This window comes from Neopsephotus bourkii, unplaced genomic scaffold (genome assembly GCF_033783945.1).
Source record: "Neopsephotus bourkii isolate Nb327-2 ecotype Australia unplaced genomic scaffold, CSIRO-AGI_Nbou_v1 NB_1825, whole genome shotgun sequence".
NCBI lineage: Eukaryota > Metazoa > Chordata > Aves > Psittaciformes > Psittacidae > Neopsephotus > Neopsephotus bourkii.
The window spans coordinates 4,122,633-4,148,604 of record NW_026902298.1 but is presented as its reverse complement, the minus strand read 5'-3'; the positions used below and the strand labels follow the sequence as shown (position 1 = coordinate 4,148,604).

The following is a 25,972-nucleotide window of genomic DNA, read 5'->3' as shown; positions in this document are numbered from 1 at the left end:
CCGAATTCACCAACGCTCCATCCACGCTTATGTATTTTACAGAGGTTTATATGGATGCCAGCAGGTACCCAGCAGTGCCCTCCGGGTTTCGTGGCCCCAGTGAAAAAACAAACAGCACTAAAGCCCAGATGTAACCCTGTGGTGCGATTTAGCTCCTTAGAAAGAAAAGGCAGCAGCTCACAAAGCCACCCCAGACAGCGAAGAAGCTGAGTGTGTTTGGCTGATGAAAGACAGGCAGGAGTGAGGTAGGGCTGTGTGTGGGGAGCTGGATTTGGGGAGCCCCTGGTACCAGCACCCATCCTGGGGAGGCATGGTGGGGATGCTGGGGATAGTGATGATGGGGAACAAGCATGCGGAAGGGGCTACCTGTTGTTAGGAGAGGGGGCATGGACAAGAGCATGCACTTACAGACTGGTTTGGGTTGGAAGGGACCTTAAAGCTCATCCAGTTCCAACCCCCTGCCATGGGCAGGGGCACCTTCCACTAGAGCAGGTTGCTCCAAGCCCCTGTGTCCAACCTGGCCTTGAACACTGCCAGGGATGGGGCAGCCACAAGGACAAGGGGATGACACCGAGGGACAAGGATGCGGGCTGCGGGTGGGGCTGCCCCAGAAGGAGAAGATGGGAAGGGGGGGGGAACCCTCACGAATGGCATCGGGCTGCAGCGGGAGGGTGCGATGGGGCGCGGGGGGCGCGGTGTGAGCCCGGCGGGGCGGGGGCGGGGGCGGGGGCTGCGGCTCGTCCCTCCCCTTGGGCCGTTTCTCCGCTCGGAGCTTTAACAGCGGAGCCGCCCCCGGCCCCTCCCCGTTGTAGCCGGCCCGTGCGGCGCGGCCGGGGCCGGGGCCGGGGGTCGCTGCTCGGCCATGGCGGGGGGCCGGCTGCTGGCCGTGCTGCTGGCCGGGCTGCTCGGCGGGGCGCGGGGCTTCGGCGACGAGGAGGAGCGGCGGTGCGACGGCATCCGCATCGCCATGTGCCAGAACCTGGGCTACAATGTCACCAAGATGCCCAACCTGGTGGGACACGAGCTGCAGGCGGACGCCGAGCTGCAGCTCACCACCTTCACCCCGCTCATCCAGTACGGATGCTCCAGCCAGCTCCAGGTGGGTCGGGGGACCGGGGAAATGGGGGGGTCTTTGTGTGTGGTTGCGGAGGGGGGAAATGTGTATGTGTGCGGTGCACGGACTGGCTGATATCCCCCATCCTCATCCCCATGTCCTTGGAGCTTTGCTTTCCGAGGGTCCCACCGCTGGAGCCGCTGCTTTCCCAGGCGAAAGGCAAGATCCCCGTGCTCCCGACGGGCATGGGTTTCATCAAACAAACCCCGGCTTGTTTCTTGGGGCAGAGCTCCCGAATTAGCACGCGATCCCTCTTACGTTGTCGCGTCACAGAACTGAGGTTATTCAAAGCCCCGAGAAAACAACAGTATTTTATTATCCGTGTACGTATGTGACCTTATGGGAAAAGAAAAAGACATTCTTCTAGGCGGATCATTCAATAAGTGCCTTTTCTTCTGTTCTCTCTGTTAGCTGTAATACCCAGGCAGCGCTAGAACAAATATATGCATTTGTTTAAACCGCTTTAATCTGTTCTTTTGCTGTCCTAAATCACACCCTTGAGGTTTAGTTCTGGCTGAATCCCACTCGCTGCATTGAAACTGATGGGCTAAATTTACACGGAGCTGATCTAGGGAGTAAAATGTTCAGGCTTTGGCTTCGGACCTCATTTGAACTGAAAGAAGACAACATTGTTAGGGTTCCCCCCCCCCCCCTTTGTTTTTATTGTTCTTGGTTTATTTGTTTTATGCTGCTTCCTGTTTTTTAAGGGAAAGGGCCAAATATGACTGCTAAAAAGGCAATAAAAAGAAAACTCGTTATACTTCGACCTGTTTAATTTTGCCCTGACGCACTTGTGCTTTCTGTTTCTCCCTCCCAGTTCTTCCTTTGTTCGGTCTATGTCCCGATGTGCACGGAGAAGATTAACATCCCCATAGGTCCCTGTGGAGGCATGTGCCTCTCTGTCAAAAGAAGGTGTGAACCCGTCCTGAAGGAATTTGGGTTCGCCTGGCCGGACAGCCTGAACTGCAGCAAATTCCCACCCCAGAATGACCACAACCACATGTGCATGGAGGGCCCAGGAGATGAGGAGGTTCCCCTTCACAGCAAGACCTCCTTGCAGCCGGGAGAAGAGTGCCACAGCATGGGATCTAACTCGGAGCAGTACATCTGGGTGAAGAGAAGCTTGAACTGTGTCCTCAAGTGTGGTTATGATGCTGGTCTCTACAGCAGGTCGGCTAAGGAATTCACAGATATCTGGATGGCCGTATGGGCCAGTCTTTGCTTCATCTCAACTGCCTTCACAGTCCTGACCTTCCTGATTGATTCATCCAGATTTTCCTACCCGGAGCGCCCAATCATATTTCTGAGCATGTGCTACAATATTTATAGCATTGCTTATATTGTGAGGCTAACTGTGGGCCGGGAAAGGATATCCTGTGATTTTGAAGAGGCAGCAGAACCTGTTCTTATCCAAGAAGGTCTTAAGAACACAGGATGTGCTATAATTTTCTTGCTGATGTATTTTTTTGGGATGGCTAGCTCCATCTGGTGGGTTATTCTCACATTGACGTGGTTTCTGGCTGCAGGACTCAAGTGGGGCCACGAAGCTATAGAAATGCACAGCTCCTATTTCCATATTGCAGCCTGGGCTATCCCCGCGGTGAAGACCATTGTCATTTTGATTATGAGACTCGTAGATGCAGATGAGCTCACCGGTCTGTGCTACGTTGGGAACCAGAACCTTGATGCGCTGACAGGTTTTGTCGTCGCTCCGCTTTTTACCTACCTGGTCATTGGGACTTTATTCATTGCAGCAGGACTCGTGGCCTTGTTTAAAATCAGGTCGAATCTCCAGAAAGATGGAACTAAAACTGACAAACTGGAAAGGCTGATGGTGAAAATCGGTGTGTTCTCAGTGCTGTACACCGTGCCGGCAACGTGCGTCATCGCCTGTTACTTCTATGAAATCTCCAACTGGGCTGTGTTCCGCTATTCCGCGGATGATTCCAACATGGCAGTGGAGATGCTCAAGATCTTCATGTCCCTCCTGGTGGGTATCACGTCGGGTATGTGGATCTGGTCAGCCAAAACTCTGCACACGTGGCAGAAGTGCTCGAACAGACTGGTGAACTCAGGGAAGGTGAAGCGGGAGAAGAGAGCGGATGGTTGGGTAAAACCTGGGAAAGGGAATGAGACCGTGGTGTGAGACAAGGACAGCACCATGAGGGTCTGACTGCCCTCCTGTGAAGGACTGATGGCGTGTGAGCATTGCCGTGTAAAGGTTGGAGTAGAGTAGGGAGATGGTTACACAACCTGCCTCTGGGGAATGGGAGGGGAAGAAAAGCCTTAAGGAATAAACAGCAAAAAGGTCGTGCTGCAGATACAATAGCCATAAACCATGCTGCCCAAAATAGGAAAGCCCAAGGAGGCTTTAAAAGCTGTGAAATACCCAAACGTGTTATCTTTCTCTTTTTTTAGCAGGATGCAATATACTGAAGTGTTCAGAAGCTGAGGGACCATAGCCCACAGCTGCGGGATGTTGTTTTCTTTTCATCGTCTTATGGAGGGAAGGTGGTCTGGGGCCAATTTATGGGCTGATTTAGGGTCCAGTTATCAGCCAGGACCTCAGTTAGATGTCTTCTTGCCGAGTTCAGCATTGGGAAGGAAGCGCTCGCAGGGTTGTGTCTTTATGCCTTTTGTAGTGGAATTCTGTTGCTCCCATGTGCTGCACAAGTCAGCCAAGGATCAGGTCGTCCAGCAAATACCAAGTGCACTTTCCAGGTGTGAGAGTTGTTACCCATGATGGGTGGGATTTAGAGAGGCATTATGAGGGTGATTCTTGTCACCTTATAGTCTGACAGTAGTTCTGACTCATTCTTTTCACCATCTGTAACCTGTCCTGAATTGAGAGTTGACTCTGCCTTGCAGGGATTGGACCTCCTTAAGTCCCTTCCCACCTGAATTAGCCTGTGGTTATATCAATATTCCTCATTTTTTAAAAGCTTCACTCAAGGTCGTTGTCAGAGTAGAGGGGTCAGTGGGAGCTGGGAAACTATGGTCTTCTGCACTGATTACTGTTATCAGTCTGCCTCCATTCCCATCCCATCAGGTGCTCCTCCTATTTCCAGTGGGCCACTTTGCTGCATTTAATAGCTTTAACTAAAGTCTTACATTATAGTGCTCATTCCTCCAAGAAGGAGAAAAATGAGTTGAGGGTCTCTTCAAACAATGCCAGTTTTCTCCAAGTAAACTTATCTGGCTCCCTCTGGAGACCCATTGCACAAAGCAATTAAGTCTTAATATATTTCATTCAGTGCGATGGTATCTCTGCAGACGCCAGTCTGGGGAGAAGCGAAACGTTAAGTTCCTTGGCAACCTTGTGTTCACACAGATCAGTTGTGTAATTATGTGTGTCAGTTACAATTAAAAGAACATTCTCAGCCCATGACATCGCAGTGCAGCTAACTGCCTCACAATGATGCTCCAATTGCTCCCTGACAGCTATGGAAGGAGGGGTTCAGTGTATATTTACATGCAGAATGCGAGCAGGCGTTCGGTCCTCAGGAAGGACAAGAGACATTCCCAGTTTTTGCAAAGGGATCCCAAGAGAAGAGGTCCAGCTTCTTGGTGAATAATGTTGTTTCACAGCAACTGTTGAGTTTTCTTATCCTTTCATTTGAGGAGGCATCATCTTGTGCTCATGGGGAGCTTGAACCTTGTGCTGGGGGCTTGTTTGACTAATGAGAAAGGTGATGCAAATGGAAACACCCATAACCACTTAAAAGAGCACTGTTCTGATGCTATATCCCTTTGAAGGACCTTTGGTTTTATCTGTGTGCCTTAGACTTTTGCTTCATCTGTCTGTGTGGACTGTGGTCGTCTGTGGAGCATCCCCCCAGTGCCCCAACTCACCCTTCAAGGGCAGCGGAGCACAGGCACTGCTTTATTGCCCTCCTCGCTTGTGACACAGGTGCCCCATGTGCTTCCCAAGCCACAATTCATTCCAGCTCTGGCCGTGAGCACTAATGTGTCCCAGAAGCATGTATTGTTTCAATGTTAATGTTGAAACATGTGCTACAGCGCTTCTTTTCTTCTCTTTAAACAAACCCCAAACAAACCCTAATTGCAGTCTTTGCGGTTGGGCTCCCTCTCCAGCACAACAAGTGACAACTTGACACATTCTGCTCAAGACACACAATCATTGTCTTGGCCAACCCCACATACCAGCCGAGCCTTTTCATCCTCTCCATAAAGTCTCTTGCCATTAGTGTTGTGTTTGGATCTCGTTATTCCTCTGTGGACAAGGAGTTCTGCAAGCAGGAGGTCTTCAGATGGCCACACTTCTCCATCATGCAGTCTTTCCCCTGGGATGTAAAGTCAGCAGCAGCTGTATGTTGGCTTTCCAGGGGTGAGGATGCAGCATGAGCCTTTTCTTGTAACCTGGCATTGGGCTGTGCCAAGGTATCATGTGCACTCAAGTGTCCTTCACTCTGAAATGGCTTGGCTACTCTCCTGGTCGATACGACCCATGTTTGACCTGACTGATTCAATAAACGGTGTTTTAACCATGCTATGTACACAGGAGTGACTGTTAAGTAGTGCCTTGTTATCAGATCCCTGCATCTCTGCCTGTGACCCTGTGGACTGACAGATGTCCCTGGTGATGAGACGTTGGAAGTGAGTTGGATGAGGACAGCACTATGAGGGAGCTGGGGGTTATTGCATTAAAGAGTGTGAGGGTCTCGAATACTAGGGGGAGGATGTGGGCTGGAGAGATACACAATCTGCTATTCCTGAAGGAACATCTTTCCCAAGCAGAACGGGAAACACTGTGCTAACCCAAAGCAAATTTAGCTGTTGCAATGATGAAACCATTCCATAAGTGTATTCATCCATGTGCATTTACCTTGCTCTGTTTTGGGGCTGTATGAGTGGGAAGTCGCAGTGGTTGCAAAGAGTGGGTATCTGCAACTCCTATCTTCTCTTGTTTCAACGTTGTTATGAATACAAAGCCAAAAACTGTGTGACTGAACCTGTGTTGGAAGTGTGGATGCTGTGGTTGTACAAGTAGAAGCTTTACAGTTATCTTCTGTACATGGGTCCTGCTCCCATCTCCCCCCCTCAGCGTGTGTCTTCTCACTGCAGGTATGGAAGCATCTGCTGGAGAGGAACAGGCCTGGCTCTTGTGTTAAACAGACAAATTAGCTCCTTTTCTAAATTCTAGGGGAATAGACACTGATTATTTTGGGGTGTACAGAAAATATATCTTCTTCAATGTATGTACTGTAAATTTCTAATTTATCACTGTAAAAAAAAGAACAAACCCAAAACCAAACAACTTTGCTATTTAATTTTTGTATCAAAATAAAACTTTAACCTCTGTGGATAACTAAGGTGTTCCTGGCAGCCCTCAAGTGCTTGGTGAGTTTGTGTCTTAAATTGGCTTCATGATTGTTGGAAGTGCTATTTTTCCTCTGAAGGAATGACTGAAATGCACTGAAAAGGTGATCTGAATGGGTTCATCCAGCATGGGTTGGATCTGATTTGCTCATTGCAGGGTAGCTGGACTGGATGACCTTTGAAGGTCCCTTCCAACCCAAACTATTCCATGATTCTATAAACATGGGTTGCAAGAAACAACTGAGAAGACATCATTGGGATAACTGAAGGTATGTCCATGCTTCAGGGCTTGCAGGCAGGATGGACAGAAACCTTTCCAAAGGCAGGGCAGAGGTCTCCGGTTCTGGGGATGCAACTGGAGCACTGGGCTTGTCTGAGTGTGTCCCTAAAATTGAGTGGGAATGCAAAATGGAAACATAACCATCTGCTGCTGTGGGACCACCATAACGTGGCTCCTGGGGTGAGCAGAGCCTCCTGTAACGCTCCCTTTGTATTTCATGTGTTATGGAACACGTTCAACCAAGGGTGTACTGACTGGTCCCAGCCGGGGTGTTTGGTGGAGGAGGGAGGGTGGCATCACCATCTGCCTGTTTGAGTATATGGGAACTATCAGGGGCTTTTGGAAGGGTGCAAGCTTTTCTTTTAGTAACATACTTGAAGTAAGTTTGCTCCCAGAGGTTGTTTCAGCCCTTCAGAGAACACATTCAGTAGACTGTCAACATTTTATTCCACTGTATATTTTTATTATCATTATTTAATGGTATTAAACTGTCAGAGGAGAGATTTAGGTTGGATATAAGGCGGAAGCTCTTCCCTGTGAGGGTGCTGAGGCGCTGGCAGAGGGTGCCCGGAGAAGCTGTGGCTGCCCCATCCCTGGCAGTGTTCAAGGCCAGGTTGAGCACAGGGGCTTGGGAGCACCCTGCTCTGGTGGAAGGTTAGAACGGGATGAGCTTTAAGGTCCCTTCCAACCCAAACCATTCTATGACTCTATGAAATTAAGCTATTAATGCTCCACTTATTTTGTCATTCCTTTATGTCATTTCTGCTCACAGTTAGCATGTACGGCATGTACGGTGTCTTCTTGTGTACATCCCTCACCAGTTTCTCTGGCACTGATAGTAGAGTTTGTGACATTAGTCATCATCTAAATCCACTTAACCATCTCCATCACACCGTATTATGTGTGTGGGATTACTTCATTAGCATAATGTTATTCTAATAAGAACCTAAATCTGACTAGAGTGAGTAATTGTGAGGGTGTGCTGTAAAGAAGACACTAGGAATTATCACCTGTGTATCTGTAGCTAATCAGGTTCTGAAGAGCAGCATCTAAAACTGGTAATAAGAGTGATTTGCTCATGCCTTTGGCAGCTCATCACTGTAATGTTCTCAGGCTGGTGATTAATGAGGTCTCTGAAACTTGTAATTAGGAGTCTTTAATGTAGCTACAGTTAAATGTAACAAACATAAAAGAAGAGCTGCTGGGGCTGTTAACACCACCTCAGGCGTAGCATTGGAGATGGTGTTGGATGCTCTAGGTCTTTCTGATGGCTGCTTGCCTTTAGGGGTATCCCCCACATCAGCCATACCATCACCACCGCCAGGGAAGTGACAGTGTATTGCTGGAGTGGCTTCCAGTGGGGGACAAATCAGCCCAGGAGGGGAGTGTGTTCTGTGTACAGAACTCACCAAAACATAGCCTCTCTGAGGACCGTTTGTGGTTGTTTTGCTGTTTAAGTTTGGGGTTTTTTGCTTGCTTGGTTGGTTTTGCTCAAGTTATTTTAAAGCTGTCTTTAAAGAGAGCAAACACTAAGGAGCTTGCATCAAAGAGACCAGAGTTCTGCTGCCAGAAATCAGGAGCATCCTAAGCTCCAGTAAGTGGAGTTTCCACCACACCCCCTCCGTCCTCAGCTACTTCTTCCCATAACTGCGACTCATTTCAGCTCCTCCTTCACTTTGCCAGTACAACTGTTTGCAAAGCAGATCAGCAAAGGACCCAGGTTTAAAACAACCATCAGAGTTTTTGCTTTGCTTTATGCTGGGGGTTTATTTTTAAGGGGAGCAGGGGTCTGGCTAACATTGCCTTGGCTCCTGCAGGCATCATCCTGCACAGGCCCTCTTGCACCATCATCTCCACAAGGCCAGAGCTGTGTCTACCTGCAGGGATGTAGGGATGGATGAGAAACAAGCAGTAACTACCCAGCTGCTTCGAGCTTCTCTAGCCTTGGTTGAAATAGCAAAGCCCTCAGTAGAGCTGCTGGTGACTCCCCAGGTGTGATGCTTCCACTGGGACAATCGAGTGCAGCTTTGAAAGCCCCATTGCACAGCCCTATAGCAGCTGATGCTCTGTAATGCAACCTTTCCATCACACTTGGGTTAATTGGTTTGTAACAAACACCAGGAGTTTGCAGCCTGTCTCAACCTAGGATGGGTCAATCAGGCTCCCAAATATTAATGTAGTGTGAATACAAAGTGGAGCTTCTCTTCATGCTTGCAAAGCCAGCGCTGGCTGTGACAGTGACGAGGCAGAGCACGGTCCAGGCTGGAGCTGCATTGTGCCATCCTCCTGCTGCACCTCACCCAGGAGAATGGACAAGAGGATGGATGCAGACCCAGCAGCTCCCAGCCCGTGATGAGCTGGTGTGTTAGATCCTCTGTCACTTGTATTTCCTGCAGCTGGGAAATGATTTCTGGCCAGGAGTGCTGACATCCTGGCAGGCTCCAGCTGTTGTAACAGCTTTGTGCTGCTAACAACCAGATGTTTTGTTTTACCCTGTGGGAACAGCCTACCAAACAGTCACCACGTGGCTGGAAGACCCAAAGGTGCCTTAGAGGGTAGCAGCAGCAGATGGAGGACTCACATGCTAAGGTATCACTGAGGAGCTGTTCTGTTTTCCTGGGGTTTGGGGCAGGGACCTCAACGTGGGCCAGATGTTGGGTACAACAGCAGTGGAAACAGGTTAAACTCCACACACAGATATTGCACATCTCCACGTTTACTGTCACCGGTAACTGTTGATTTTGTTGCTGTGTTTGCTTGCCAGGAACAAAAGCGCTGATAATTAGATCCATATCAGACTTAACTTTCATGTTGCCCATGCTTAAATCAATGGGTTTCCAAACCTGAAACTCAAACAATCACCCACGGCTTGTTGATACACAGGCGAGATAAATATCCTCATTCTGTATTTCCATCAGCGTTTAGCCTGTTTCCTGCCTGCTTCTCTCATTTCCTGAGCCTACATCCTTCCTGTGCGATGGATGCAAACTGTTTGACAATCTGCTTCTGCAGGGTTAAGGCTTAAAACATTATCATTACGCAGAGGAACAGCCTCGCATTAAATCTCTTTATGGATGAAGTGTTTTCTTCGGAAGCAGCTCGGAGACGCTCTCACTCAATTACGCGGTGAGGGATGATAAGCGGAGGGCTGCGGGAATTAAGTCTTTTCAGGGATTTTTCCTGCGTTTTGGTGTCTTTTGCTGTGCAGCAAGGAGCGGCTGACATCTAGCGGCAGCTGCGTCCCTCGTCCCGCACCATCGCCAACCCTGCTCCCAGGTATCCAGGACGTTCCCAGGAGGCAGATTTCCTTTACACGGCACTACAGGGCTGGGATGCAAAGTGAGGAGCTGCTGCTGGAATGGGGCTCCTCACCGCTGCCTGCTCCCCAGCCCTGCGCCCTATTGCTCCAGGGAGGGTTGGTATCTCTTAGTAACACCAATGGTGCTGTAGACCTTCATAGATAGCATCATAAAACAGTTTGGGTTGGAAGGGACTTTTAAAGGTCATCTCATCCATCTTGCCCTGCAATGAGCAGGGACATCTTCAACCAGGCCACACTGCTCAAAGCCCCATCTAACCTGACCCTGAATGTCTCCAGGGATGGGGTATCTACCACCTCTATGGGCAACCTGTGCCAGGGTTTCACCACCCTGGCTTTCTTCGTGGCTCCCAACATCGGGCCCATTACATGTGTGTTCAGAGGCAGTGGTGTGCAGGGACAGGAGGACCATCTATCCCCCATCTCCATGAAGGCTCTGAACCAGCTATGGGAAGGTGTGGGAAAAGCCCAGGAGCCCATCTGCCAGCTCTGGGTTTGTACCTAAGGAAATCACTAGCTCACCCCCAGTTTGATATTAATCTCTCTTTCTCGCTCATAGCTGGGCTCGGGGCTGGTGTGGCTACAGCAGGTTGCTGACATTGAAGAAGACCCAATAGTGTTGTAGCATGGCAAACGGGCCAAGGGGACATGTCCCTGCCCGTTGCAGGGGGGTTGGACTAGGTGAGCTTTGAAGGTCCCTTCCAACACAAGCCATTTTATGGTTCCATGACCCTGCCGTGGCCAGGGAAGCTGTTGGGAGCAGAAGTCAGCAGCATGTATACTCCAAAAGGTCACTCAAAGCACTTAACACGGCCTCTTCCTTGACCTCATGTTACTTGTGTTTAAAAGAAATAGGTGTGGGAGAGCACAGCAGAAAGGAAAGCCTCAAGCTGGAGGTGATAGCTCCTCTCTTCTTTCTGCTGCCACTTGGCAGTGGTGGGAAAGAGCTGGCCGGCCCCAGGCGAAAGCAAAAGCGTTTGCAAGAGAACCACAATAAAACCATAGCATCTTTTTGACAGGTAGGGAGAGGCCTGGAAATGGGAAGAGGGGCTCCCAGAGGAGGAAGGAATGTATGCATAATGCTGCAAACATCAGCTGCAGAGGCCCCAGTGAACAAGGGTTATGACAAACAATAATACCATTCCTCTCACAAAACAATCATGTTGCTACAGCTGTGGCCTGAGCGGAGCCAAAAGAAGTGAGGAGCCATCCCTGCTCCCCTGGAGAATGGTTTTATAACTGAAGCAGGGAAAGGGGCAGTTCTCATCCTGAAACACCGGTAACTCATCCTGACAGCATAGGCAAAGCTAGCCCTGCTTTGCTGTGGGGTGAGCTGGGTTTCACTGCTGTGAGCTCACGAGGTCCCTCCTTCTCCAAAACGCCCAAGAGCAGCATCTGCCAGCATTGGGGTGCACTGGGACACTGCAGGGGGCTGCATCCCTTCCCCTCTGCTCAGGACATCAGGCACTGACTCTGGTTTTGGCTGTGAAAAGTCAAGTCTGGGAGATGTGGCCACCAGCCCAGTCCTCCTTAATGGGTGGCCTTCCCAGTAGCTGTGCTCTGCTGCCCCATGGCTCCTTCCCACAGTCTGGGCTCCCATAAAGAGTCTGCAGCCCATTCCTAAATCTGCTGCCGAGCTGTTGTTTCATGTCACAGAGGGCATGGCCTGGCCATGGTGGACTAAGAGAGAGCAGGATCCAGGAGCTGCCATAGCTGCTGGGACAGGATTGAAGATAGGATGAGATAGAATGGCCTCAGGTCGTGCCTGGGGAGGTTTAGGTTGGATGTTAGGAACAATTTCTTCACAGGAAGGGTTGTCAAGCATTGGAACAGGCTGCTCAGGGCAGTGGTTGAGGCACCATCCTTCCCTTTTAAATACGTGTAGATGTGGTGCTTGGGGACATGGTTTAGAATCATAGAATCATAGAATAGTTAGGGTTGGAAAGGACATTAAGATCATCAAGTTCCAAAACCCCTGACGTGGGCAGGGACACCTCACACTAAACCATGTCACCCAAGGCCTCGTCCAACCTGGCCTTGAATACTGCCAGGGATGGAGCATTCACAACCTCCCTGGGCAACCCATTCCAGTGCCTCAGCACCCTAACAGTAAAGAACTTCCTCCTTATATCCAATCTAAACTTCCCCTGTTTAAGTTTTAACCTGTTACCCCTTGTCCTATCACTACAGTCCCTAATGAAGAGTCCTTCCCCAGCATCCCTATAGGCCCCCTTCAGATACTGGAAGGCTGCTATGAGGTCTCCACGCAGCCTTCTCTTCTCCAGGCTGAACAGCCCCAAGTTTCTCAGCCTATCTTCATACAGGAGGTGCTCCATCCCTTGGTCATTCTCATTGCCCTCCTCTGGACTTGTTCCAACAGATCCATGTCTTTTTTTATGTTGAGGACACCAGAACTGCACAATATACTCCAGGTGAGGTCAAGTGGTAGACTTGGCAGTGCTGGGTTAATGGTTGCATTGTGAAGTTCTTTCCCAACCTAAATGATTCTGTGATTCTATGATACTACTTCAGTACGAGGCCATGCAGAGGAAGGCAGTGTATGGGTGTGCAGGGGCTGCCCAGGACATCCACGCCTCCCCAGCTCTGCTAAAGCAATTGAAGTGGAAGAGGCACAGGTTCTGAAAGCCTTTCCCTGCAAGCCCAGAAGAACCCAACTAACCTACTAGAGACAGAAAAAGGACCAAGAGTTTTGAGGATCTGTTGGCCCAAAGAGGCAGAGTGGGGAGAGCAGGAGAAGAATCTCCATGGGAATAGATTCACAGCAAAACTAAAACCTGGCACTCCGCGTTCCATTATTCCCTACTGCACCTCTTGGTTCATCACTGTTCATTTCAGGAAGACAAGAGGTGCATTCCAGAAGCAGAAGGGAAGAATCATGGAATCACAGAATACCAGGTTGGAAGCGACCTCAAGGATCGTCTGGTCCATCCTTTCTAGGCACAGCATGACCTAGATTAGATGTTTTAGCTCCCTGTCCAGCTGACCCTTAACAATACCCAACACTGGGGAATCCACCACTTCCCTGGAAGATTATTCCAATGGCTGGTTGTTCTCATTGGGAAACATTTTCCTCTTGTGTCCAGTCAGAATCTCCCCATGAGTAACTTGTGCCCATCACCCCTTGTCTTTTCCATGTGACTCCTTGTAAAAAGGGAGTCTCCATCTTCTCTGTAGCCACCCTTTAACTACTGGAACATGGGGATAAGGTCTCCCCTGAGCCTTCTTTTCTCTAGGCTGGCGAATCTGCCTTCAAGACTGCAAAGGAGAACCTAGGATCTCCTAAGCCGCACCATGTTCTTGTGCTACCATGGTGATTCCCCTGCATGCAGAAGAAATAAGAGGCTGGAAAACAAACTGGACTTGAGCCCCATAGAGCAGCAGAAGGCTGAAGGAAGACACCAGAGATAGATGTAAACTCAAACAGCATGGAAGGAGAACTCCAAGGTGCCCCAGAGCATGGGCAGACATCTGTCCCCAGGGCAGCCATGGCTGCTCAGCACTGCCATGGGGCTGCTGGCAAAGGGATAGCATGGAACACCTCAAAGGTGTGGGGTGTTGGACTTCATCTGTGCACCACTGCCGAAGCAGATGAGGCAGCTCTTGGCAGAGCTGAAGGGTCAGTACCTGCCAGCAGAGGCAAAAACTCCTTGCTGAAAGGTTTTCAATACATGCAGCCATTTGCACAGTGTGTGTCTGTGCACATCCTTGAGGCTGGAAAAGATCCTTAAGATCATTAAGTCCAGCACAGTGCACCTAACACCCTTTAGCCCTTTTTCATTTATGGGTTAATAGGCTTTAATCATGTCCTCACATTAACAGGAACACTTTAAACTGGCACTTGAACGGGACCAAACAAGCATTTCAGCTCAATCTGATACCAGCCTGGAGGTACTTGCCAGCTTCAAGTTGGTATCTCGGGTTCTCTTTTGATACTTTAAACCACCTAACATCTGCTGAAGGTGTGGGGAAGTGGTTTTGGCTGTGAGTAGAATATAACATGTTATATCTGTGACGGTAAGAGCTATTTGTTTGGTAAATAAACAGAATAAAAGTAAGTACAATCCTTCTTATAACCGCAAGAATGGTTACAATCTGTTCGCTATAGAATTGAATTCCCTGAGGGCTGGACTTGGTTCTGGGAGCTCTTCCTGCAGTTCAGCACTATGAATCCAGATTTCTATAGTTATCACTTGTGACGGAAGAAGAAGACCTCATTTCAGTGTAGATTTCATAAAGCAAATGGAGATTAGAAGGAAAGAAGCCCTTTTAAAGAAGTACCAAACTCTGAGGAACAAGGAATGATGGAGACAGGATTGGAGGGGGTATTGCCATGGCACAAGTGTGTGACAACACTATGCAAATATTATTTCTCCCTGAAATAGGAACACATTAGGACAGACATACTCATTTTTGTCATTGCACTAGAAAGCTGGAGGGGGGTTCATTATTCTACATAATGTGAGTATAACTTCAGTTGGATCAGCTGTTTCACCTACTTTGTTGAACGACGATAATGCATCAAGAGGAAAAAAATATATCTTCGAAACCATTGTTTTTTACTTTTGAGTTAAAGTTCTTCAACCTATATATTGTGGGAATAAATACCACTTGATTGATTACACCCAAAACATTGACTCTGATCTGGAGTGTTTGCTCAGCGGCCAGCCTCAGAGCCCTCTGAAATCATGTTTACTCACTTGATGGATGGCAGACCGGTGAGCATCAGGAAGGCTTCAATAAATCATCTCTGACGTTAACCTTGCAGAAGCCAATTCCCAGGAGTGTTTGTGTTAGTTCTGCTGCCAGTGCTTATGCAAACACTGCAGGACAGGATTCACACTGCTGTCTTTTTGCGGCTCCTATTGCAAACAGAGGTTTCTCATCGCCATTTCCAGGCCAAGTCAATGGGCTGGGCAGGGATGAAGGAAAATGCACTTTGTCTGTTCAAACAACTGTTTGAATTAACAAATATGCATGAAACTTCCATAATGCGTTTTGGGGTTGATAAAAAGATAGAAGAAAGCGTGCACTGGATTAATCATAGAATCATAGAATGGTTTGGGTTGGAAAGGACCTTAAGATCATCCAGTTCCAACCTCCTGCCATAGGCAGGGACACCTTCCACTAGAGCAGGTAAGCAATGAAATATCATTTTTATCTGTTTAAATAAGCAGAATGATCCAAATGTCCAGCATCCTACACCTCAACTTTTGTATGTGCTGTTTTTAGTGTTATATCTACCTATACCACAAAATTTTCCCTATAGTTTGTTCAGCATAGTGATTATGTGATTAAGATGGTGTAGGTCAGACCTTCTTAAACTATCATGAGAAATAGGTATGGAAACCTCTCCTTTTGAGGATAGACACACTAGACTGGTAAGCATCAAGTACAGGGTACATATATACACATATATGTATTTGTATTTTTAATTTGAAAATTCTGCTAATGATAACCTTGTGTAGAATTGCCATAGCATCGTCAAAACCAGCTTCAGCAAAACCTTTATCTGCCAAAGCTCCAATGGAGCATCACTCTGCAAGGTCATAGACCCACTTGCATTTGTACTGTGGGGAACTGCTGCTTGGCTGAGCAACTCTTCCTGAGGTCTGCTAGTTCAGAGCTGGGCTCTTAACTGCTTCAGAAAAGAGCTCCCAAACTTCATTTTTATATGTTAATGGCCAGCTGAGTGCTTCCCAGGTTCAGGATGTGACTGTGGATCTTCTAGAGACCCTACAGCCACTTCCCATTCCCCACACTTCCATTGAGAACAAGCAGGATGGTCTTGCTTCTGCCACTGAATTAGCTAGGAAGCTCTGACCTGCTTTGGGGAGCAGGACTTTGGCCCATCACACCCCAGGAGAGTCTAACCCACAGCCTGCTCTAAGTGTGATGTGAATGGGCTGCTCAGCCCAGTGTGGTGCTGAGGGGGTGTCCAGGGGCTGAGGAAGGGCCTTTCCAACCCTAACTGTTCTATGATCCTATGATTCTATGACATTCCTGCTGAGGCACCATGGTTCTCTCTGCCCATGCTCCTGCATGGTCCTGCTGGGCATAGCCCTTGCACGGGCACATCACCCCTGGTTCCTGCCTGCTGAGCCACCTACCTATGGATGGAGAAGGGTGTCCCAAGGCAGCAAAAGCCAAAGGAAAAGCTTTCCAGCCCAAGTTGTCCATGTTCTGTACCTTACACAGCTAAATACCATCAGCCTGTTAGTGTGGGATTGACCTTCCTGCCAAACATGTCACAGAGCCAGGGAAAGCTTTATCTCTCTATAACCCAGAATGTTGCTCCCTTCAAGTAAGAGGTGAAAAATGCTTCCAACCTCAGTGGACTGCTGCAAACCCTCATTAATAAAACACCACACGTTCCTGACTGCTCCTGTAACTTTTGCCACATGTTAAGCCCCTTGGCAAGGGGTTGGGTCAATGATTTCAAGGGTCCTTTTCCCACAAAGATAGATTAAAGCTCTGCTTTTGACAAATGGACAGGAAAACACCCCTGGTGGGTTTAGCAGGTGGCTCTTCCCACATCACCAGGCTCAAAGTCACTTGTGAAAACCAACATGTGGGTTTGACAGACCACACTGCCCAGGATCCCACCATCGCTCATCCATCCAGGCATTGCAGTGACAGAGAAAATAGTCTTTATTTTTTCCCTTCTGGGAACACCAGCCTGGAGAAAACAACCCCTCTGAGTCTGCAGTCAGCAGTGGAGCCAGGTCAGCCCCATGCCACCAACCAACACCGGGCTATCTCCAGTATGTCCCACCTGCAGTGGGATGATGAAGGCACCAGAGCATCTCTTTCACAAGGAAAGGCTGAGAGAACTGGGACTGTTCAGCCTGGAGAAGTGGAGGCTCCAGGGGGGTGTCATCAATGTATATAAATGAATGAAGGGAGGGTGCAAAGAAGATTGAGCCAGGACCTGTTCAGTGCTGCCCAGTGCCAGGATCAGAGGCGATGGGCAGAGACTGAAACACAGGAGGTGCCACCAGAACATGAGGGAACACTTGGTTTTACCGCAGTGCTGACCAAGTACTGGCACAGGTTGCTTGTAGGTGCTCTGGGCTCTTCATCCTTGTACATATTCAAAACCCATCTGGACATGGTCCTGGGCAACCAGCTTGATATGGCTCTGCTTGAGCAGGGAGGTTGGATGAGCCCATTTCCAGAGGAAATTCAAGAGGAGCTCCCAATGTCTGAGTAGCCCCTTTTGTTCAGTGGCCATAGGGTGGTGTGTTCCCATGTGTAACCTCCACCAGGCCTGTAAGGGCATGTCTAGGAAAGCAAGTCTGCAGTCATCAGCATCCTACATCATGTCTTGACAATTCACAGGGATCCGCAGGCTAAAAGCAGGTTAAATCCCGTGGTCCAGTTAGCATCCTTCATGGCTCTTTTGTCCTTACATTAACCCGGGAATGAGGATTGATGGATGCTGTCACTTCAGCTATGCATAAGCAGTGTTGTCCTACAGGCATGCACACAACATCCTTATCCCATTGCTTCTACAGAAGGAAACAATAGGTGTGTATCTCCAAGCATCACAGCTCACAGACTTGTATTAAATGCTGCAAATGTTCAGTTTGATGGATTGTGTAGAAAGCTTTTCTGTTGAAACAACTGAAGAGATTGCTCCTCGGGAGTGAAAGAACAGCCTTATCCCAAGGCACATGCCTGACCCCTTGGAAGGAGGAAATAATTTGTCAAAACAAGGTAAGAATGTCTGGAATTTCACCTGGTTTCAGGCTATGCAAGTGGAGTCTGCAAGCAGAGAGAGGCTGCTCAGAGATGCCACCCTGGCTGCCTCCTTGCTTACTCTACTCCTGGCTTGATGGCATTCACTTCCAGCCACTCTTTGGGTCCTTTCTCTTGACATTTGAAATGACAAAGGCAGTTTGCACTGCTTAGAAGTAAAAGTATCTGGATGTAAGTTCTGGCATGGAAAGGGCACTTTTAAGTCTTTAAAGTGATCACAAACTTTGTGAAGTTCTTATTCCTCCTAACACAACCAAAAGAAAACAGGATTTAAAGAATAAGAGCCCCTGGCATCACTTGATTCAGGGTAGATTTGGAGCTGCTTTCTCCTGTTTCAGGTCTAAGGGTGAGCATTTTGTAGATCTGTGCTGCTAATGCCCTGCCCAAGGCACACAGAAGCTCACCTGGTCACTGGACAGTCAAAGGCAAAATTGTGCCCAGCTTTAAACCCTATGTTCACTTCATTGACTTAACTGGGGCTGTTCAGCCTGGAGAAGAGAAGGCTGCATGGAGACCTCACAGCAGCCTTCCAGTATCTGAAGGGGGCCTATAGGGATGCTGGGGAGGGACTCTTCATTAGGGACTGTAGTGATAGGACAAGGGGTAATGGGTTAAAACTTAAACAGGGGAAGTTTAGATTGGATATAAGGAGGAAATTCTTTCCTGTAAGGGTGGTGAGGCACTGGAATGGGTTGCCCAAGGAGGCTGTGAATGCTCCATCCAGTGTTCAAGGCCAGGTTGGATGAGGCTTTGGGTGATATGGTTTAGTGTGAGGTGTCCCTGCCCATGTCAGGGGTTTTGGAACTTGATGATCTTAAGGTCCTTTCCAACCCTAACTATTCTATGATCCTATGATTCTAACTGGGACCAGCTGCTTGGCGAGGTGACACGTATCTGTCTATCTGCTCTGTTCCAGCAGCACAAATGCAGCCGCTGCCTTGGCTTTGGTAGAGCAGTTTTGCTAAGGGATCTGTCATGTCAACTGCACGTGGAGTACTTCAGCTGCCAAGCTCACATACAACTCATTTCATTGTGCTCCCGTGGCATGAATTATGCCTCAGCCAGTTCTTTGCTGGTGTTTTCCCAATGCCCCAGTGAATGTTTGTACCAAGCAGGCTGTTCCTCCTTCCTATTGCCCTCATGGCTTTAATTTAAGTTACTTTGCACCATTTCTGGGCCTCTCAGAAGGTTCTGATGTACCATCCTACTCAGAGAGCCAAAAGGAGATGCTTTAAAGGTTATTCAAGACTGTGACATGCAGACTTCCATAGATCATCCCAGCTGGGGCTACCAAGGTGTCAGCCCCTATTGAAACTGGAGGCTTAGGTCTTGTTCTTTGCTACTGAGAAACATCCAGGTTTACTCATCTGCCAGTACACAACTGAACTTCTACACTGGCCCAGAATTTGCACCCTCAGCCCTCTTCCAATGCCTACTCAGGCCTTGTAAATCTTTCACCACATTAACTCCGTTTCTACCATGTATTTACAAAGGTTTGTGACCTTTAACAGTAGTCAATCATTCCCCATGCTCTAATTTCTCTTCCCCCCCCCACGGCACCTCCAACACACTGACGTTACCTATAAATGATTTACCCAGAGCTTACAGGGCACTGACTGCATCCCTTGAGGCACTCACAGCTATAGGCAGTCCTGCTCTGGTTTAGATCCCTGGATTTTCTGGCATACCATTCAAATCTCCATGCTCTCCCTTATATCAGCCCTTGCTCCTCATCTTCACTACCGCAGGTAGCTGGTCACGTTAGAAAGGCGCTGGACATAAATTGGGATACACATACATGCAAAGTGGGCAGTAGCTCATGTGGATGGAGGAATGTAGATCACTGGCATGGGGTATTAGTACCTGGGTGTATTCTGCATACAAAGTTCAGTGTCAGTAATTTAGGGACACTCAGCTCTATCTCCCATCCTTCATGTTTTGTCAGGACATCCTTTAAGTGTTCAAACAGTCTTTAAAGTGAATTTAATAAATATAAAATTAAAAATTAAAATTAAATATTAAATTTCAAGTCTAAAACTTAAATGTGTATAAGGAAAGTGAATTTAAATAACTGAATGTCTGAAATAAATCCAGGGTAAGAAACACAGCCAGCCCTGGAGAGAGCATCCTGTCTTTGTAGATGGCCCACATGCTGTTGTTCACCCAGCCATCATCAATGGGGCACAGGCAGGATCCCCACAACCCCTGCACCTAAACCAGAGGGTTAGACCCTGGTCTTTTTTCCCGTGGTTTGAATGCTTGGATGAGCTTACCAACAGGAACTGGTTTGAGGTGGGCAAATGAGTTTCTATGTGGTTGTCACATGCCCTCTGCAGTGGAGCTGGCCGTTGGAGAGGAGCACAACCCACCAGTGTGGACCAGGAGGGTGACACTGGGAAAAGTGATTCCTCAAAAGGCTGTTGGGGAGCCTGAGCACAGCAAAATCTTGCTTAAACAGGTGGAGATCCTTTGAAACACAAGAGGGAAGTGGATCTGCTTAAGCAAGGCCAGAGTAAGCCACGGAGATGCTCCGAGAGCTGGAGCAGCTCTGCTCTGGCTGAGAGCGCTGGGCAGGTTCAGCTTGGAGAAGAGAAGGCTCCTGAAGGGGAGACCTTAGAGCAGCTCCAGTGCCTAAAGGGGCTGCAGGAAACCTGGAGAGGGGCTTGGGACAAGAGCCTGTAGGGACAGGACAAGGGGAATGGCTTGAACCTGCCCGAGGGGAGACTGAGCTGAGCTCTTAGGCAGAAGCTCTTCCCTGTGAGGGTGCTGAGGCGCTGGCACAGGGTGCCCAGAGAAGCTGTGGCTGCCCCATCCCTGGCAGTGTTCAAGGCCAGGTTGGACACAGGGGCTTGGAGCAACCTGCTCTAGTGGAAGGGGTCCCTGCCTGTGGCAGGGGTTGGAGCTGGGTGAGCTTTAAGGTCCCTCCCAACCCAAACCATTCTGTGACTCTATGATGCTATGAAAATGCGTCCCGATGCTCCCGCTGCTGCTCTGGTGGGGTCTGAAGACCTGCGAGGGTCCCCAAGGGCCGTGGGAGCATCTGGGGACATCGCCCGTGTGACCACTAGGTGTCACGGCTGTGCCACGGAAACCACCTTGTCCCAGCGCACTGGAGCCAGCCAGAGGCTCCGTGGCTGCTGTCCCCTGCCATAAACCACCGGTCCTGATAAAACCCCCTGTGCCTGGCGCTACCCCTCCTGTTCAGGGTGGCACAGAGCTGGGGGGCTCCCCAGGGTGCCCCCAGAGCCAGTGCAGCGCAGCAGGGGCAGGGGACTGGAGGAGCAGGACTGATGTCTCAGATTGGCTTGCACTGCTGTATTAATGAGACGAAGCACCTCATGAGACAGGGTCAGTGTTCCCCAGGGTGGGGATGTAAAAGGAGTTGGGAGGGGACACAGCTGATCCAAAGGGATATTCCAGGCTATATGGTGTCATGCTCAGCACATAAAGCTGGGGGAAGAAGAAGCAAGAGGGGTGATGTTGGGAGTGATGGTGTTTGTCTCCTCATGTCATCATCATGTGCGATGGAGCCCTGCTGTCCTGGAGATGGATGAACACCTGCCTGACATGGGGAGTGGTGGATGAATTCCTTGTTTAGCTTTGCTTGTGTATGGAGCTTTAGCTTTGCCTATTAAACTGCCTTTATCTATCTCAGCCCACTTTTACCCTCCTGATTCTCTCTCCTATCTCACCAGGGAGCAGTGAGCAAGTGGCTGTGAGGCTGAGCTGCTGGCTGGGGTTACACCGTGACACTCGGCTTCTCCACAAAAGGAGAAGTGGCAAATACATTTCCAATCCAGCATTTCAGAGAAACTGGCCTTAAAAGCATTGCTATGTGAGGTTTATCTAATCCTTTGTCCTGTGTTTGTCCCCACGTGTTTAGCCAGGTTTATGCTGGAGATCTCATACAGCCAGATTGTGTCTGTGAGAAAGGAGGCAGCTCAAACACTTACTCTGTCCCTGAAGCATCCTCTTCCTTGCTGTACAGCACCCTGCAGGTCTCCTGCTCTCTCTTAGCACCATCCACATGCCTGCATCCAGCCAGCCCCTGTTTGCTTTCCCACTGCCGGAGCTGGGAATACCCTCTCAGTGAGGCTGGTCTGCAGCAGCCACTCCCCACTGTGATCTGTTTCATTAATAAAAGCTTTTTCTGACCCTCTTTTCAAGATGGCACGTTGGAAACATACAGCACCTCCCAGTGATGTAGACTGATCCTAATGGAGCTGTATGAGAGATTCCCTGTGAGCTGCTCTGCAAAGATGGTCCTGCAGCACATCAGGAGCCATTAACACATCACATCAAGCACTCTGAAAAAGATCTAGGAGGGACTAATCCCTCTGGTGTTACAGAAGAGAAGGCTCCTGAAGGGGAGACCTTAGAGCAGCTCCAGTGCCTAAAGGGGCTACAGGAAACCTGGAGAGGGGCTTGGGACAAGGGCCTGTAGGGACAGGACAAGGGGAATGGCTTGAACCTCACAGAGGGGAGATTGAGATGAGCTCTTAGGCAGAAGCTCTTCTCTGTGAGGGTGCTGAGGCGCTGGCACAGGGTGCCCAGAGAAGCTGTGGCTGCCCCATCCCTGGCAGTGTTCAAGGCCAGGTTGGACACAGGGGCTTGGAGCAACCTGCTCTAGTGGAAGGGGTCCCTGCTTTGTTCCTGCTTGGAACTGGATGAGCTTCAAGGTCCCTTCCAACCCAAACCAGTCTGTGGTTCTAGGATATGTTTGGGAAAGAATGGACTGTTTTCATTTTATGACCATATAAATCAAAGAGCAGAGCCTTACAGCTTCAGAAATTACTTATGAAAATGAGAAGGCAGCTGGTCCTAACACTGAGCAAACACAACGGAAAATACAAGGATCAAATACTGATGGAGCTCTCTGCAGGCCACTGCACTCCAGTGTGTGCAGGCAGTCCTCTCATGAATTTTTAGCATTACTGGTCTCAAGTCCCTGTGCTATTTACAGCCTGCAAAACCTTATCAGTCAAATTCAGTGCCAAATATCAGTAAGAACGAGCAAAACCACTTGCTTAAAGGCTCAGGAACACCCCAGTTCAGCACAAAGAATACAATTAGGTAACAGCCTCTGCTCTTCCTGGAAGTCAGCTCTGTGCTTCTGCTGCTAATGTTTAACTGCTTTAAGAGGTGGTTTAGGAAATCAGGTTCTGTTTACCAAGCTGAGGATGTGAAGTGAGCAAAACAAAGGGTCTTTATAGACAGCACCCAGGGATAGAACTCAAGTCAACGGTTACCCAGTGGCTTTTAATCTGAGGACTGGGAAAAGCCTCTTGTAGAAACTTCTATTGCACGTTTGGGATCAAATCCAGAAAATGTTCAAACCCAAATGTTCAACAAACTTGTTCTCAACTTCAGCATGGGGCTGCTGGCCAAAACTGAGCAACTTTTGACCCAGAACCACAGACTGATCATGTAATTGATGTGGGACACGAAGAGCTTCTTGACAGCTCCATCTCTGCCAAAGTCAGACCAAGAACTTGAACTTAGGTTTCTCTTTCCAGTCTTTGGACAGCGCCACAGTCCCCAGGTTATTGGTTATTCTGATGGTCTCTTTCATGTTTTTCACTACAAACTCTAGAAGACATTAATTCCATCCCTGATGGAAAGCACAGGACGTTATAGTTCATCAGGGTTTGTAAGATGGGAATATAGCTGAGACGCTGACTCTGAACTCTTTATTGCTGACTTCAAATGTTGAAATATTTGCCACAGAATATACTTGCTGGCTGTACATCCTGCAAAATATAAGCTTCCATAGCTCCCACTCATCCTGCAAGCCAACCAGAATCCTGTTTCATGCCCAGAGCTGACATCTGCTAATCCTTGCCAGTGTTTCGTCAGCTAAGAAATTTCAATCTATCTCTTCGGATGGAAATACCATTGGAATTAGACAAGAAACACTGAAGTCGCCTTTGAGAATACAAGCAAGCTTCAAAGGTGACTCTGAAGATCCAACCCGATCCATCACAGAGAGATTAATTATGATTGCAGTGACCATGATTCAGTAGGGATTATAAAGCATAAACTTTCAGTCATGACATTGATGTACAATGTGGCAATTTAAGCACCAGGGGCTTGCATACCATTTCCATCAATCCTATTTATACCCTACAATCTTACAACAAATAGCTCTGTAAAATGCAATGAGTTCCCATCCACGTACCATAAAAGCAAACACACCAGAATACCAGAATGCCAGGCACAAATTGTCATAACTGGCATCCACCTGTAATTTTAAAAGCAGAAACACTAAAATGCAGCCCAAAGAAATCATCCCCAGCATGTATGAAAAGCAAAATTGCCTGGAAATTGAAGTCTAAGAGCATCTTTTCAAAGCTGAAACCATATAATGTTTGGCTACAATCTATTTACACAAAGGAGTAAACATCTGAAGAGTCTGCCTCACAGTGTAATGTAACATGGATTGACCTTATCCCCTGTAAGCATGAGAGTTAGAATTAGTATTTGAACATCTACTGTTTGGGAGAGAAAGGCAACATGCTTAGCATGCTCTGGTAGGGACCAGCCTTGCCAAGGGAATAAGAACTCAAGGCTTGACAGGGGTGTATTTCTTGAGAGCTTCTCAAGACATAAGACCTATGAGATATCCAGAAGTGAAGGATAAAGTTGGCTAAGAAAGAAGACAAGGAATGACAGAGATATTGTACCAGACCCCAACACTTGCGGGTAATTTTTTCATTACCCGAAGGTCTCAACTGTCCTGTGGCAACCATGACCAAAGATGAGGCTTCACAGAAACCTCCTTTCCAGGCATTTCAGGCTGTGGTCCCAGACAATTAACTGAAGCAGAGATGCAGAATCACAGCTTTTGACAGGGTTTGTGTCTTCCTTCCATTATAACTATGGTTTTAGTAATTCAGTTACATTAACATCTTATCTCTTCCACCCAAGTTTAAATATAGCTCTTGAAGTTTAAGTATAGCTCTTGACCCATACACATAGTCATGTGAATGATGCTTGTATGGGAATACGCTGGAGTGAGATTTAGGTTCAGATTCTGTCACTGGAGCATCCCTGCTGCACCTCATGGGCAGGTATGAGGACAGCTGTTAGCACAATGCACCATCACTTTCCCCATCTGCTGCCCATATGGGATGAACGACTGACAGATATCTACTGCTACATAACAGCTGGAGCCTGCCCTGGCTGTTCTGTATGTGAGTCTGTGACAGCCTTCAAAAGTCCCCAGCAGCCTATGAAATGCTGCATAGATGCTTCATCTCAGGCAAGGTTTTCCAAATCTGCACCTGTGTCACTGTAAAATGAGGACAAAATGGGTTGTTTTCTCCATTCTGATGTCTGCAGACTAGAGGTGAACTGGTCAAAGTTCATCTCTAACCATGGGGCATATTTAAGGCTGTTCAGGAAATGCTTTTCCTGCCCTATGTGAAAAAACCTCATGGTTCACAAACACTCCCAATCTGTCTCCCAGGCAAAACAAACACCTTTGGAAGCAGAGGGAAACCTTGACTGCAACAACAGCCCCAAGGCACTGTGCTGCAGATGACACAAAAGACAGATGAGAACTCCTTCATCATGGGAAGAGCATTTCTGTGGTAGACATCACTCAAGGGAGACTCCTTAAAAGCTTGGCTCTTGGAGAATGCAGTAAGAGCTGTGCTTGTTTCCAGTGCTGCCTGTTCCTCTGCACCAGAACAGAATGAAGGAACTTCACACTATAAGCACCCTGAGCTTCCACTATTCATATGCCATTTCCCTTCACACCTTGGAGAATATTTATCCCACAGGAAGACTCCGGGCTTTTGCTCTACCATGTTTCAGGTACTGGGAGGGAGGGAGCAGGAGCAAGGCATAGAACCCATCAGCTTCTATGAGGACCTTCACGGTGCATCTCTCCCCCTTCTGTGTATCTCGGAAGCATTTGAGTAGATGATGATCCTTGCTTCTCTTGCTTGGGATTAAAATCCACATATGTAAAATCAATAAAGAAACCAGCTTCTTACAGGGCTAAACTGAAGCAAGCCAACAGAAGAGACTGCTGGCTCTAGCCATCAGGCTGGCTCGGTGTGTTGGATATGGTTCGTTAACTCTCATCTGTACTGTGCTAAAACATCTATACTATTCCCAGCTCCAGTGTAGGAAT

General features: G+C 48.3%; 1 protein-coding gene across 1 annotated transcript; it reads left to right on the top strand.

Moving 5' to 3' along the window:
• The first annotated feature begins 786 nt into the window (after positions 1-786).
• FZD4 (frizzled class receptor 4) lies at positions 787-6,447 on the top strand. The gene is made up of 2 exons (XM_061343725.1): positions 787-1,099; positions 1,932-6,447. Exons 1-2 carry the CDS (start codon positions 863-865, stop codon positions 3,258-3,260), a joined length of 1,566 nt encoding a protein of 521 aa, XP_061199709.1. The 5' UTR covers positions 787-862; the 3' UTR covers positions 3,261-6,447.
• Positions 6,448-25,972: the final 19,525 nt, after the last annotated feature.